This window comes from Micropterus salmoides, unplaced genomic scaffold (genome assembly GCF_014851395.1).
Source record: "Micropterus salmoides isolate LMB-PRFRI ecotype aquatic unplaced genomic scaffold, ASM1485139v1 Ms_hic_scaffold_12, whole genome shotgun sequence".
NCBI classification, from domain to species: Eukaryota; Metazoa; Chordata; class Actinopteri; order Centrarchiformes; family Centrarchidae; genus Micropterus; species Micropterus salmoides.
In genome coordinates, this window is record NW_024040263.1 from 21,319,940 (window position 1) to 21,333,174 (window position 13,235).

At 38.5% G+C, this 13,235-nt stretch overlaps 2 protein-coding genes across 4 annotated transcripts; one reads left to right on the forward strand and one right to left on the reverse strand.

Annotated features, from left to right (window-relative positions):
• The first annotated feature begins 485 nt into the window (after positions 1-485).
• Positions 486-5,683, forward strand: nsmce1 (NSE1 homolog, SMC5-SMC6 complex component). 3 transcript variants are annotated; one of them, XM_038713935.1, is made up of 8 exons: positions 486-645; positions 1,030-1,168; positions 1,786-1,907; positions 2,859-2,936; positions 3,369-3,515; positions 4,046-4,162; positions 4,986-5,112; positions 5,503-5,683. In XM_038713935.1, exons 2-8 carry the CDS (start codon positions 1,051-1,053, stop codon positions 5,535-5,537), a joined length of 744 nt encoding a protein of 247 aa, XP_038569863.1. In that variant the 5' UTR covers positions 486-645; positions 1,030-1,050; the 3' UTR covers positions 5,538-5,683. The 3 variants fall into 3 exon arrangements, with proteins under 3 accessions (XP_038569863.1, XP_038569864.1, XP_038569865.1); XM_038713936.1 differs by having other exon boundaries at positions 492-737; XM_038713937.1 differs by having other exon boundaries at positions 492-702.
• A 995-nt stretch (positions 5,684-6,678) lies between these two features.
• LOC119899390 (trace amine-associated receptor 13c-like) lies at positions 6,679-7,846 on the reverse strand. The gene has a single exon (XM_038713938.1). It carries the CDS (start codon positions 7,844-7,846, stop codon positions 6,854-6,856), a length of 993 nt encoding a protein of 330 aa, XP_038569866.1. The 3' UTR covers positions 6,679-6,853.
• Between the last annotated feature and the right edge of the window lie 5,389 nt (positions 7,847-13,235).

Genomic DNA, 13,235 nt, shown 5'->3' on the forward strand with positions numbered 1-13,235 from the left:
GAGCAGCAGTCTTTGTTTTTTTCAAGTGTTTCTCTGTTCTCCTGGTGTAAAAGTAAAGTTATTCTAATGTCTTTTTTAAATTTTCCATTTGAGTTTACATATGCAAATGGGTGGTAGATTTACTTCTCTCACCAGCCAAAAAAAACACAATGATAATCTATTGAGTGGCTGGTACACTTTGAGCAATCACCAGCTATTTGGCTGGTGGACAAAAAAAGTAACCTTTGCACCCTGCTGACAGAGAAAAAAGGATCACAAATTAGCACTGAAAAATGCTAAACAGATGCAGGGTCTTGATAGAGTAATGTGCTGTTTGACTTCGTTTATAAAAATGGCAAAGGAAGGTTTATGAATGTTGCTCAGTCTTGGCAGCTCATGGTTCGTGTTATGTGACATGGTGCCCACGATCGTTCCTCCGGAGCAGCAGGTGGCAGTAATTCACCAAACATGCCAGTTACCGGAAATGTGCCGCAAACTGAGGAGGAGGAGGAGGAGGAGGTGAAACAACCACAGGAGGCGCGCATTGCCGGAGAGGATCTGGTGAACCTGTTCTAATATTTATCAAAGAAGCTCGTCTTTACTAAGTCTTCAGACAACCGAGATCAACCGGTCACCGACAGAGTCTAACGTTACCCGTTGCAGCAGGTTAGCAAACAGTTAGCGGTTAGCTGACGTTGGGGTCGTTCAAACGTTAATTTTAAAGTAAGTTAGGTTTCCAACACAACGTTAACTAAAAGGTAAAAAAAGACAATTATCGCTGTAACGTTAATTGATTAAGTAGATTGATTAAGTCGATACGAAGTTACAGTCCATCGCTGATTTGCACCTTCAACACCGTTAACACATCAGTTAGCCACTAATGTATTGGTCCATCTTCATAATATCATGGACATGGAAAAACTGTTTGTTACATTAACGCTCACTTGATGGGGTCACTTCTCCTTCTGTAGGAGTTTGTTGTAAGCAATAAGAAGACTGCATAAGTATAAGTAAGAAGACTGAATAAGCGTCTGTGTTCTGCGTGTCCAGGTCAGTCCAGACTCCAGAGACATGACACGACAGATGGGGGACAGCCACAGGAGGTTCCTGCAGACCATGATGGCCAATGGCATCGTTGATGAGCAAGGGGCCAAGACACACTATCAGTATTGTTGTGAAACTTACAACAGTGAGTCATTTATATACATGCAGTCAGTCAGTGAAGTTGTTAATCCAGAGTAAGTCAAGAGTTTATCTCAGTGTCAGGAGACAGGATTCATAGCAGGTCAAGGCCTTGTGCAAATTCTTCATTGACAAGAAGAGCTTTAATGCTGGTGATATGTACACTTTAGGGATAATAATTTGTCCTTCAATTATTCCTGAAAATGTTAAATGAAAGCAGAAATTGAAACCTCCATAATAAAGATCTTTAAATGCTGAGTTGGAGCGCACAATAAAACAAATAGCATGCAGGAGATTTAGACAATTTCTTCTTTACTTACAATCTTACTGCCCATACTTCCTGTGTCATTTAACCCAATGAAATGAAAAAGACATATATTTTATTTTCCTATAAGAGAAATAACCTCTCTACCAAAATAACTTTATTTACACCTTGAACCAAAGTTGCCAGGTTGTTGGGTTTACTGGTCTTTATTGGGACAGGTATGCTTTGAAAGTCCTTCCAATATAACTGTCACCACCTTATTTTAGGAGGCAGAAGTGCAAATATTCACACACAAGTCCTAACAAACTGCCTTCCTTCCTTTGCCTTTTTTTTTTGTTTTTTTTCTGTTTTTTTTGCAGCACAGCACGCCCCTGACAAACTGGATGATTTCATTGAAACCATCAACTCAAAGCTACAGCCCATGTTCATGCAGATTAGAAAAGGGATGTCTGAAGACAATGGTCAGCAGTACTATGCCTTGGTTAGTGGGTATAAGTCCTTTACTTTCCTAACTAGTGGCTTTTTAAAGAAGTTTGATTGAGTCAAGGTAGTGAGTGCCACAGGACAAAAACCTGTGTGGTGACTATACACAGATCTCTGGGTATGAAACACATCTAGTTTCCTTTTGCCTGCAAGTTCCTGCAGAGTAGCTTCTCCTGTGTGCGTGGATCTGGAGGGGTGAACGGTCACTGGTGTGATTCATGTGGTGTCAGAATAATCAGAATCTTTTTTTACATTTTTAGTGCAAAAAGAGAAATAACGTGTACATGGGACATAAAGAAGTAAACAGAACTTTGATTTGTGCAAAATCACATATTGCATATACATATTTTGCTAACATGTAATCTGTAATATGATTATAACGTATGCTGTCCATGTTGGGTGAACTAGACGTCTGCGTATGCTCTGATAATCCAACACATATGTGTAGTAGTGTCCATGTTGATTCCACATTTCGAGTTAAGATCACATGAACATAGTCAGAAGAACAACTTCACAACTCGGGAAATGGGACCATCTGGGCAACACATGAATGCACTGTGAACTGCTGATTGCAATTTGCAACCCTCACCACTAGATGCCACTAAAACGTGCACACTGAACCTTTAATTTACCCTAAAGTAACAATGAATATCTGTTGTTATAAGATGATTATTTATGTACAAGCAGCCGCTGTATTTGGCTGCGAGACCTGTTTGGGAATCACGTGATGTTATGATCAGATATTGTTAACGGTAGTTCACTTAATCGAGGCCACTGAATCAAATGACAAGAAAACAAATTTATATGTATCAGTTTGATTAGTTTAATAGTTGCAAATTGATTAACCAATTTATAAACCTATAATGTCAGAAGATAGTTGTCTGCATTAAAAGTGTGTTGAGCCACCAGGAGACACTGTTAACCACAGTTTCACTTTAATCCTGTCCAGGTAAACATGGCCGAGACAGACGTCACCAGGATGTCTTCAGATTACGCTGACAATGAGCTGGAGCTGTTTGGGAAAACAGTGAGTTTATTTCACAGAAGGAAGCATCATTTTGTAGAGACTTTTCATTCAGTGCCTTTTAAACAACAGCTGTCAATTCGTTCTTCTTTTTTTTAGGTGAGGCAATAACAGAAATCTGCTGACTCCGGTCTTGCCCAGTAGTAGTACTGCTGTTTACACTAAGTGAGCGGAAACATAGAAACCCCTGTAAATTGTAATGCAATAAGTAAAAGTAGTGTGCAGACAGGGCTGAGTGGCAGCAGGTGCTAGGAAAATCTTTGGTCAAAGCACCGGGGAGAGTAGAACTTAAACTATTTTCTATTATTTTATTTTAGTTCTAAAAACCCATATTTATGGCAATGAGACACGTGTCAGCAACAATCAGTGTTGAGCCTCTCGCCTGTTTTTCCCCACTAGAAAGTGTGTCAACTAACTCAAGCTGTTCTGATTCAGATGGACCTGATTGTGGGCTCTGAGAATGGCAAGGCATCCTCTACTGACATCCTGAACAGCGCCGACACCCTGACCACTAAAAAGCTGAAGAAGAGCGAGACAGAACACCTCCTGAACAGACTCGTGCATGACAAGTGGCTGAATGAGGTAAAACACAGTATCTCAATCAAAATCTCAAAGTCAACTTTCACTTGGCTCGATTTTTTTTCCTAAGCTGCAAGAGCTTTTTGGGTTGGCAGAAAGGTACACTTTTGAGAGCGACTGAAGCACTTTCATGAAGCAAGTTCAAATTAATCAGGTTATTTTCGCTACACTAAGCTAATCAGCTGCTGACTGTAGCTTCATTTTTAACGTACAGATACAAGAGTCAATGTTGTCATCTAACTCAGCAAGATAATTATTAACAAAAAAAAGGCAATTTCCAAAATGTCCAACTATTCCTTGAGCACTGATGATGACGATTATCAAATCACAGAAAAGTAATAGTTAAAACAGTTTAACACTAATAATCATATTGCATTTGTAATGTAGCAGATTAAATCACATTCACTACAAAGTCTACCAGCCAGACGATATGTGACCGGTCTCTTTGCTGTTGTACCTAACTACTTCTTCCTCCTTCTTTGTCGCTCTATTTTGTGTGTAATTTTTTGTGTGATTTCTGTTTATTGATTTAGAAACGGGGTGAATACACTTTGTCAACCAGATGTATCATAGAGATGGAGCCATACATCCGCACAATGTATCAGGACCAGGTCAAAGTGTGCCACATCTGTCACAACATCGCTTTCCAGGTAAATGTTTCCTCTGTTTCGCTGTTGTGCATAAACTTTGCCACCCTTACACCCATGTGACAGCCTGGGAACCAGATGAATCTGCAGAGGTCACGTTTCATTTTCTATGGCGTGAGGTCTGGTCCCCTTCCCATTCAGACAGATTTCCACCCAAAGTGGATCCGTTGGGGCTAATCACAACCGTTTATCTAATACGGGTTTGATACCATAACTGACAGAGGAGCATCACTGGTCTATTCTGCTGGTCCGTCTAGCGCAGTGCACCAAGCTCACGAAACTCAGATCAAACTACCAAACTAGGCAGTGCTGATTAAATATGAATCATGTTCAGACGTTTTCAGAAACACATTTTAGTGTACTGTTGAGCTGTAATTTGAGAAAGTTTTTTTCCCTGCTTGGAACTAAGTTGAAATGCTGTACCTTACTGGCGAGGACAATTATTTTTTTTTTTTGAAGGTAAGCTACTGCAGTTGCATTATTACATTTATAATTGTTACTGAGAAAAGTATCCGTACCAGCAATTTTGTAATTGAAAGGCAATGACATTTGGTTGTGACGGTTTTAATTAAATGAATTGAATAAACTAGTTGTACTATTTGAAGCCGTCTGGATATCAGCAAATTAGGCTGAAGGTGATTTATTTTTTTCTGTCAGTTCTATTAAGTTTTTTCTTCCTCTGTTGTGTTGAGTTGTTTGAACTGCATTGGTTACTTTTGTAAACGGTGAATATAATTTTTAATTTGGTTCACAGGCCTTATCTATTCTAAGTGAGGTTTTCACAGTATCAATCTGATCTGATTGCTACTTTTTTTTTTCCTTTCAGTGCCAAATTTGTGAGAATCCTACTTGTGGCATAAAAATACACAACCCATGTGTGGCCAGATACTTCAAAGGAAGAGCAGAGCCGCGGTGTCCAGCTTGTGATGACTTCTGGCCGCATGAAATCCCTGGTATTTATTGTTCACTTGTAGATGTTTGCACGTAAATTAGACCTAAAATAATTATATAGATGCATGCTTTTTACCACGTACAGTACTTAAATAAACCTGCCTCCTTCATACCCATTCTCAGGATATATTGCTTTTCAAGAAAAATATTTGGAATTCTGTGGTACAATATAATGACCGAATGCTTGACTTGTTTCTATAAGATGTATTCATGAAAAAAGACTACACACGACCATTACAAATATGTTGCCCTTTGTGTTGTCTGTTTTTTGTTTTGTGTTTTTTTTAAACCACACAGTAAATTAGGATTGCTTTAGTTTAGATGAATGAATACAGTAATAAAGTGTGAGTATGCTTGTATGTTTGACGTATTATTTGTTGTGTTCATTACAGAAGTCAGACGGCCCCACTCTCAGTCCAGAAGATGAGGACTTCAGCATCAAATGTGTTTTTTATTTGCTAAAACTGTTTAATATTTTTATTGTAACTTTATAATAAACCAAACTGTTGATATGCTCTCAATATTTCACTAGGGTTATTTTTACAAAATAAATGAGAATGTGTTTCACTGAAATGTCTTTATTATATTTATTTACATACAATCGTCATCAAAAAACAAAACCAATGCACCTTCTAATCATGCTAAATCTACATCTACAATATAATAAAGCTTCTGAAAATGTTCTATAAAAATATTTTTGTTGACAGTTTTTGTTTTATATCTGCAGAAATACATCGTGATTCATTTAATTATCTCTGCCTAGATTCTTGATCTGACTAATCAGGTCTTGTCAACACAACATTAATAGATTTACCAGTCTAGAGGAAACAACATATTATGAAGTCTGCTATGAAAACACATTTTCTCATAAAGTCGAAAGTTAGCTTTGCATGCTGTATAATTCATAGGTTACTTTAATAGTCCTGTGTTTAAATGTAATTGTGCACATTACAATGGAAACACATTTCCACCCATCTTAAGACAAGACATTCTTCACATTTTCTGGGCCATAGTATGTTTAATTTCATAATACCTCAACTATCCAAATATACATAACTTTGAGTCTTTGTTGCTGAATTCCAAATTGTGTCTTCTATAATCTTGTAATGACAATATTTACCACAAAGTCCCTGTGCAGTAACAACACTGTCACCTGAGCATACACCAAACCCAGAGCACTTTGGACAATGTCACGTGTTGGCAGCCCGTCTGTTAAGATCCCTCAAGTTCAGAATTAAAGGTATACAACATGCTGTGTTAGATGTTTTTTTACAAAGTGTCTGTATGCAAAAACTCAACTTGTTTAGTTAAAACTATTATTACACCTTGCCTTTGTTCAAACCGTTCAAAACCCAATGATATTCAGTTTACTATAATGTAAGTCAAAGAAAGGCAGAACATTCTTATATTTAAGAAGCTGAAACTATCATATAGCAAAAGAAACATATAAACAAAGTAAAAAAAAAAAAACAAAGTGCAGTGTAAAAGACAATTAAGCAAGGCAACTCTCATTGTAAGTGTGTCAACAGTTTCATTTCTGATTTACACCTCTGCTGAGTCCTAATTCTGCCAGACCAAAACGCTGGTTAGAGAGAGAAAGCTGAACAAATGTCAGTGAAACCAAACACCCAAACATATCAGACATACATTAATGGCATTGTTTACATACTCTGCCGTTGTATGTGACCAACAACAGTTAGATTTTTGTTACATTCTCCCTTGAAAAAAAAAAGTGCAGTGACTTTAAAGTATGTTTGCCTGCGAGGAGTCCTGCTCTATTATCCTCAGGCTGACGATGAACTTGATAGCTCTTCTAAACCACGGATAGAAAAAAGCATATATGAGTGGGTTCAAACAAGAATTTAAATACAACAGCCAGGATACAATGGCCCAAGATGAAGCACTGTTTGAGGTGTCTTGTCCTGTGAGGGAGGGGTAGTAATACGGACAGAAAGTCATCAAAAACACCAGTATGACAAGACCCAGAGTCCTGGCTGCTTTTTTCTCTGATTTCTTTGCAGTGACTTTACCTCTACCGTCTGCAATAGCTGTAATATGAGACTGCATGGCCCGAGCCTGAGACACTGCCTCAATAAACACTCTTATGTACAGAATGATGATGACAGAGCAGGGGCCCATAAACGTGAACACAAGGTCGACAGTCCCCGAGATGTAGTTAATCACCACCAAACACTCCCCATAGCAGGAGTTGTGTCTGTCTGGCTGCCTGAGATGCTCCTTTAAGATAAGCCCGTTGTAGAGAAATGAGCAGGCCCAGCAAAGACACACCAACACCTCCACCCTGCTGCGGGTGATTTTGTTGGGATACTGCAGAGGATAACAAATAGCTACATAGCGATCGATCGATATGAGCACCATGTTGCCCACAGAGGTTGAGGTGAGAGTGAAGCCGATAATGTAAGACAGAGCGCACATGAGGTCGCCCAGCAGCCAGCAGGTTTCGATGAACCGCACCGTCTCCACCGGCATCACCAGCAGCCCAACAAGGAGGTCTGAGATGGCCAGGGAGAGCAGGAGCACGTTGGTGGGGGTATGGAGCTGTCTGAAGTGGGAGATGGAGATGATAACCAGCAGGTTGAGAGCTACGGTGAGCACGGTGACGGAGGAGAGCAGCGCGTAGAGGAGGACGGCCTCAGAGCGAGGACGCAGCACACCCCTGCAGGACGAGTTCGGGAACTGAGGGTAGCAGAGTTCGGCTCCCTGCAGGCCGTCCATCACCGAGGACGGAGGGGAGACGACAACCTGAACCTGCTGAGCACCAGCAGCTGTCGTATGAGACACAGGGAAGCTCACTTATCTCTGACCGCACTCCTCTAATAGGCTAATAGGTTGTTATTGTCATTATATACCTCAATTCTTTCATTTCTCCTCATATCTCCTTTTCCTCACCTCTCCCTTGCTTATTCCACCCTCCCTCCTCCCCTTTAATCCCAGTGTTACATGATGCAACATATTAGTTAATATGTTGCATCATGTATTAAACTTTTCTCCAAACTTACAACAAACCTCCACATGTACAAGGATGAGCTCAAAGCCCCTGTGCTGAACTGCAGGCTATTCTGACTGACTTGGTGTGGCGATGCTTACTTCTGCAGTTCTGTGTGGGTTTCAGTAGTGCTGGAACAATTAGTTAATTTGTCCAATGACAGAAAAATAAAAATAATCAGCAACAATTGTTATGATACTGTAAAGCTTTAATTAAAAGCAGAGTCTCTATTAAAGGCCTCTCCCTTTTACTGGCCGGGTGTGGCAACATGCTTTAATAAATAAACGCAGCTTTCAATCAGACGCCTGGTCTGATTTTTATAGAAGTTCTTTGGATGGGTAAAACCTCTTAAAGCCCACTGGGTCACGTACTAGTTCTAAGCTGCTTAGACATATACACAAATATAAATGTTAAAATGTTTGCCAATATGAACATGCTACACATCATCAGATCACTTAGATTGTCCACAATTCAACTGTATACTTCATTTTTCGGAACTTTCAGATTTACCGGCACAGAAATGAATTAAAGGCCTGTCCCAAATATAGGCAGGGAGTTCAGTGATTTAAGCAATTTAAAGCCTGGGCTATTAATTGAAGTTTTACTGTAATTTTTTTATGTCATTAATTGACTAACAGGATTTGCTGCTTTTTTTGTGTTTTCTGTCGTCATTCTTTGAAAATGTTTGGCTTTTAGACCTTCTGTCAGACAAAATTTACAAACTGAAGATGTCAACTTGCCCACACAATTACAGTGGGCTTTGTTTTACAACTTAATTACATTTTATAGACTAAACAAGCAGTAAGTCCAAAAGATAATTGACAATGAAAGTAAGTGTTAGTTTAGGCCCTGGATGCCCCTGCTGGATGGGTTTTAACGCATCCAAGACCTCTTGGACACTGGCTAGGCTTTTTTACATTGGATTTGACAAAGGGCCACAGGCAGATTCCCCAATTTCTAGCACCTCATTGAGTGGGCCCTGTATCCTCATTCTGTGTATGCTGCTGCCTACTTGGATCTCATTATCATTGTGGTCACAGTCCTGAAGCCAACTTCTCTCCAGTGAACCATTCTGTCCTACATCAGTGGTAGTCTACATCATGTGGTCTTCTTCTCAGCAGCAGAGTCACAATACTGTAGTGAAGGACTGCTAGGGCGCTTTTTCGGTATTTTTGTTTGGAACAACCGACTGACTTCAAGATGGTCCACTTCAGTTTGCCTGACAGTGCCTTACTTAAGTTGTTGATTGGGGAAGAATTTGTGCAGTTTATGTATCTATCTGGGGCAGCAGAGGCAGTCCAACCACAGCTGCAAGTAATTAGTAATCAGGACAATTATCTGTTTATCTGTTACAGAGCCACCGCAGCCTCAGGATGTGGAAAGAAACAGTTTACTGCCCCACTGTTAGTTTGGTTTTCCATCATCCCGTGTGTTTGCCTCTGCAGCTGTGTATGTAGGCCTTTCTCAGAGATGACATTTTCATATGTCACAGTAGGAAAAGCTCAAGTGTAAATTATACAGTTAATCATTCAGCAATGATTAATGCAGATTGCCATTTTGCTTCAGATCAGGGTCCTGCTATTGTGTATACTGGCTCACTGTCCCACTACTGCTCTCAGCTCCACAACAGTTAAATAAATCTGTTTATAATGTATCACTTACCTTTAAACCGTACTTTGGGTCAGAAGGGCTCTTCCTCTCCCAAAAAAACAAATGCCATCAAAATACATTTCACTTTATATTTGTGCCTTTGAGCTGGTTAGCAGCAGTGTTAATCTAAGTTGTAGTGGGTCATCCTGTACTTAGCACTGGTATGGCAGTTTCATGAATTAATGTCCTGTTATGAGTTGATATCAGCGTTATTTTGTGAAATGTGTCACCTCTCTTTCAGTGTGTTTCGGGGGCCCTTTTCGTATTTGTGCCTGTATGTTCAGCTTTCCAACAAGTTACAATCATGCTGTTAGATAGCAGGAAGTAGCATCTGCTCCTTTTCTACCTATCTAATGCACCTAATGTAGTTTTTCTTGAATTGAACTTGACATTTGTCCCATCTTCAGCTCAGCTGTTCACAAACTATTGCATTCATGTTGTCTGCCCCAGCTTTGGTCATGGCTTGCGTGTGTAAAGGGGGTATGGTTGCATCATATGTTGATGTTAAAATGTGTTTATTAACACCTTTGATTGAAACTCACCCGTGGTTTAATGTGTTAACAGACAGTATTACAACAACACGTCCCTCTGGTACACGACACACGGCTATCAACTATCGTGTCTGTTGTTTTTATGTTGAAACTAATGTATCCCCTGAGGTCCTGATGAGTTTAGTGAGTTCATGTTTGTCGGTCCTAAATAATCTCTATTTAAAAAACAATAAATTATCCTACACAGTGTATCATACATTAATTTAACAATTTATTTTAACCACTTAATTTAGCTTGGTTAACGTCAAATGATGTGGTTATTCTGAGATCCAGTCAGTAGTTTCTCTCCAGTCTCTTTTTAAAGAGTTTTTTTGTCAAAGACACGGGCAATGGACAGTTGCATAAAAGGAGGTTTTGTATTAAATTTTTTCTGTGAATGCCAGGAGATTCTGTGATGTTACAAAAATGTCAGAATGAAGTTTTACTCCACCGCGTATCAGAAGTCAAGCCTGCACCGACAAAATCGGGAACCAGAAAGTCAGTCTCTGCTGGAGCGGCCATGTTGCTAATCAGACACTAGATGGCCCTGTTGGTAAAGCAGTTGACATTGAATACTACAATAGTTTTGACAGCTTTTGCACTTTTCTCCTTGAAATACATGTGCATAAACATGGAATGCATGAAAAGGAATTTTTGCAATATGAACATTGGTATTTATGTTTGAATACTGTTACTTTAGGTTTTTTACAACATTTCCAGCTGCAAGGTACCCATGCCCATAGCAATACATTCTACAAGTCAGTAACTGCTGCTTACATTGTACTATTAGACAGAAAGTAGAGAGATAATCAATCAGAAAGATAAATTTTATTATGTCAAAATATATTGTTATTCAAGATGTGAAAATTAAGATGGATTAAAAAAAACATCGAATGAATGCACACAATAAAGCATAATTTTGTACTTTATTTGTTAAGAAAATAAAGATAATAATCAATAATATTGTAATGATGGTTACTGTGGTAAAAGACTATCCACATTACTTAGCACTTTACATAACACATTGCTTTATTACCATACCTCTTCAATTTCACTGATGTTCTTACTGATGTTTATAATTTTGAGTGCTGCAAAATAAACAATATCAAATAGTCAAAAATAGGAGAAGGAACTGCCAGCATGGACTCGGTTTCCTTTTAATATTGGTGTGAGCAATAAGGAGTGAGTGGTGAGAAGGAAACAGAATTAAATGGAGAGAGAGACGGATTTTTAGAGATCATGGATAGGTTACATTCTTCAGTGGGAAGAGGGCGATGTTGTTTAGAAGACGGGAGGGAGGACATGGACAGTTGGCTCTGTTGAGCCAGAGAAGAGGTGAATGTAGGTAGGATGGCAGAGGAGAGCTGAGCAAATGAAATGTTGCTGCTAATTAATATACTAACTTAATTAATTAGCTTAACTAATAACTTAATATTGGTTTTGTTTTCTTTGAAAAAAAAAGTCTTTGAGCTTTTCCTGTTATATGAAGAGTTACACAGTGTCTTCAGTGGGCATGAGCACTGAGATTACAATAAATAAATCAAAATACTCAGCGTGCTCTCACAGTAAATCTGTAATTATTTGTAGAAAATAAACAGAATGTTTAACATCAGATGTGTATGGAGTTGAGCAGACATAAGTCGAATACAGTAATGACCAGATAAAACTACACCAATGTCACTTACTCAAACAACATCAAACTGAACTAAAACATTAAAAGATGTGTATTATTTAGACAAAAATATAAATTTATCATAAATTTGGTTGTCACTTTTGATTTATATGAAAATGTGTGGTCTTCAATATTTATCAACCAAAGTTAATGTGAGAAAACAAAGCACTGTGCTTATATTGTTTATGGTGAACGCCAACATTAAAGTGTTGGGATATTGTTAGGGTTAGTGTTTCTGAGCGAAAGGGAAGTGCAGTAGCAAGTGGAGTCCTACATCAGGTGTTTTATAAATTTGACTGGAGGACTGAAAATTCAAAAACTTTTAGTAAGAGCTGTCTGTTTCTGTTGGTGGTATTATTAAATGAGATTTTCTGATCAGATCTGTTTCAGTAATTTATACCAGTTGCAAAAAATGAATGGAAACATTTTAATTTATTTCATCTTTAAAGATATAACTGTTGTTTGAATTTGATATTTTGGTCTCTCCCTTGAGCTTCTAATGTGAAAACTCACTTTGCCAATTGGAAACAATTTACCGCAAAATAGTTTTGGTGCTTCTGGGTAACTGGTAACTGTAGGAGCGGGGACTTTTCTCTTATAGTACATCCTTTTTAGACTTCTAAAACTAAGAAGTTACTAAAAAGCCATAAATGACAAAAAATTACAGTCTCATTTGGTTTTCGATTTTAGGTTGATTTGTTTGTTAATGCTTTTAATGGGACAACTATGGCCAGTGATTTCAGTTTTTCAGTTCAAAATATAAACAAGAATAATATCATCATTAATATTGCACAAACAGAATATTTTAATGTAAGACAAATAAATTAAAACACATATTACCACAGGTTTCACAAGCTGTGTCAACATACACATACTCTGATATATAAATATAATATAAAGAATAATATATATTTAAAATAACAAATTTGAATCATCTGAATGTCTCAAAAGTTTATAAAGTCACAGATGTGCGCACACACACATATATACAGACACAAACAAACATGGCCACACATTAGCACGCCTGGTTTCACCCAGTTTTTCTTTCATAAACCGCGGCCTAATTGATTCTCATTTTAATTATGTTGACCCAGACTCCGTCTCTCTTCTTCGCTGACAACAAAAACCCAGCGCAGGCCGGCAGTCTGCCTCTCACGCTGTGAGGATGACACCTCCGTCTTCTTACAGAGGATCCACTTTGATGTCACTCCCCCGCAAAGGAAAGGTCAAAATAATAAATGTAGGCCCAATTGATGGGTTGGCAGG

Coding starts and splice junctions, on each gene's coding strand:
- nsmce1 (XM_038713935.1), top strand. CDS start 1,051: ATGACACGACAGATGGGGGACAGCCACAGGAGGTTCCTGCAGACCATG. Junction 3,516..4,045: donor ATGACAAGTGGCTGAATGAG/GTAAAACACAGT, acceptor TTATTGATTTAG/AAACGGGGTGAATACACTTT. Junction 4,163..4,985: donor GTCACAACATCGCTTTCCAG/GTAAATGTTTCC, acceptor TTTTCCTTTCAG/TGCCAAATTTGTGAGAATCC.
- LOC119899390 (XM_038713938.1), bottom strand. CDS start 7,846: ATGGACGGCCTGCAGGGAGCCGAACTCTGCTACCCTCAGTTCCCGAAC.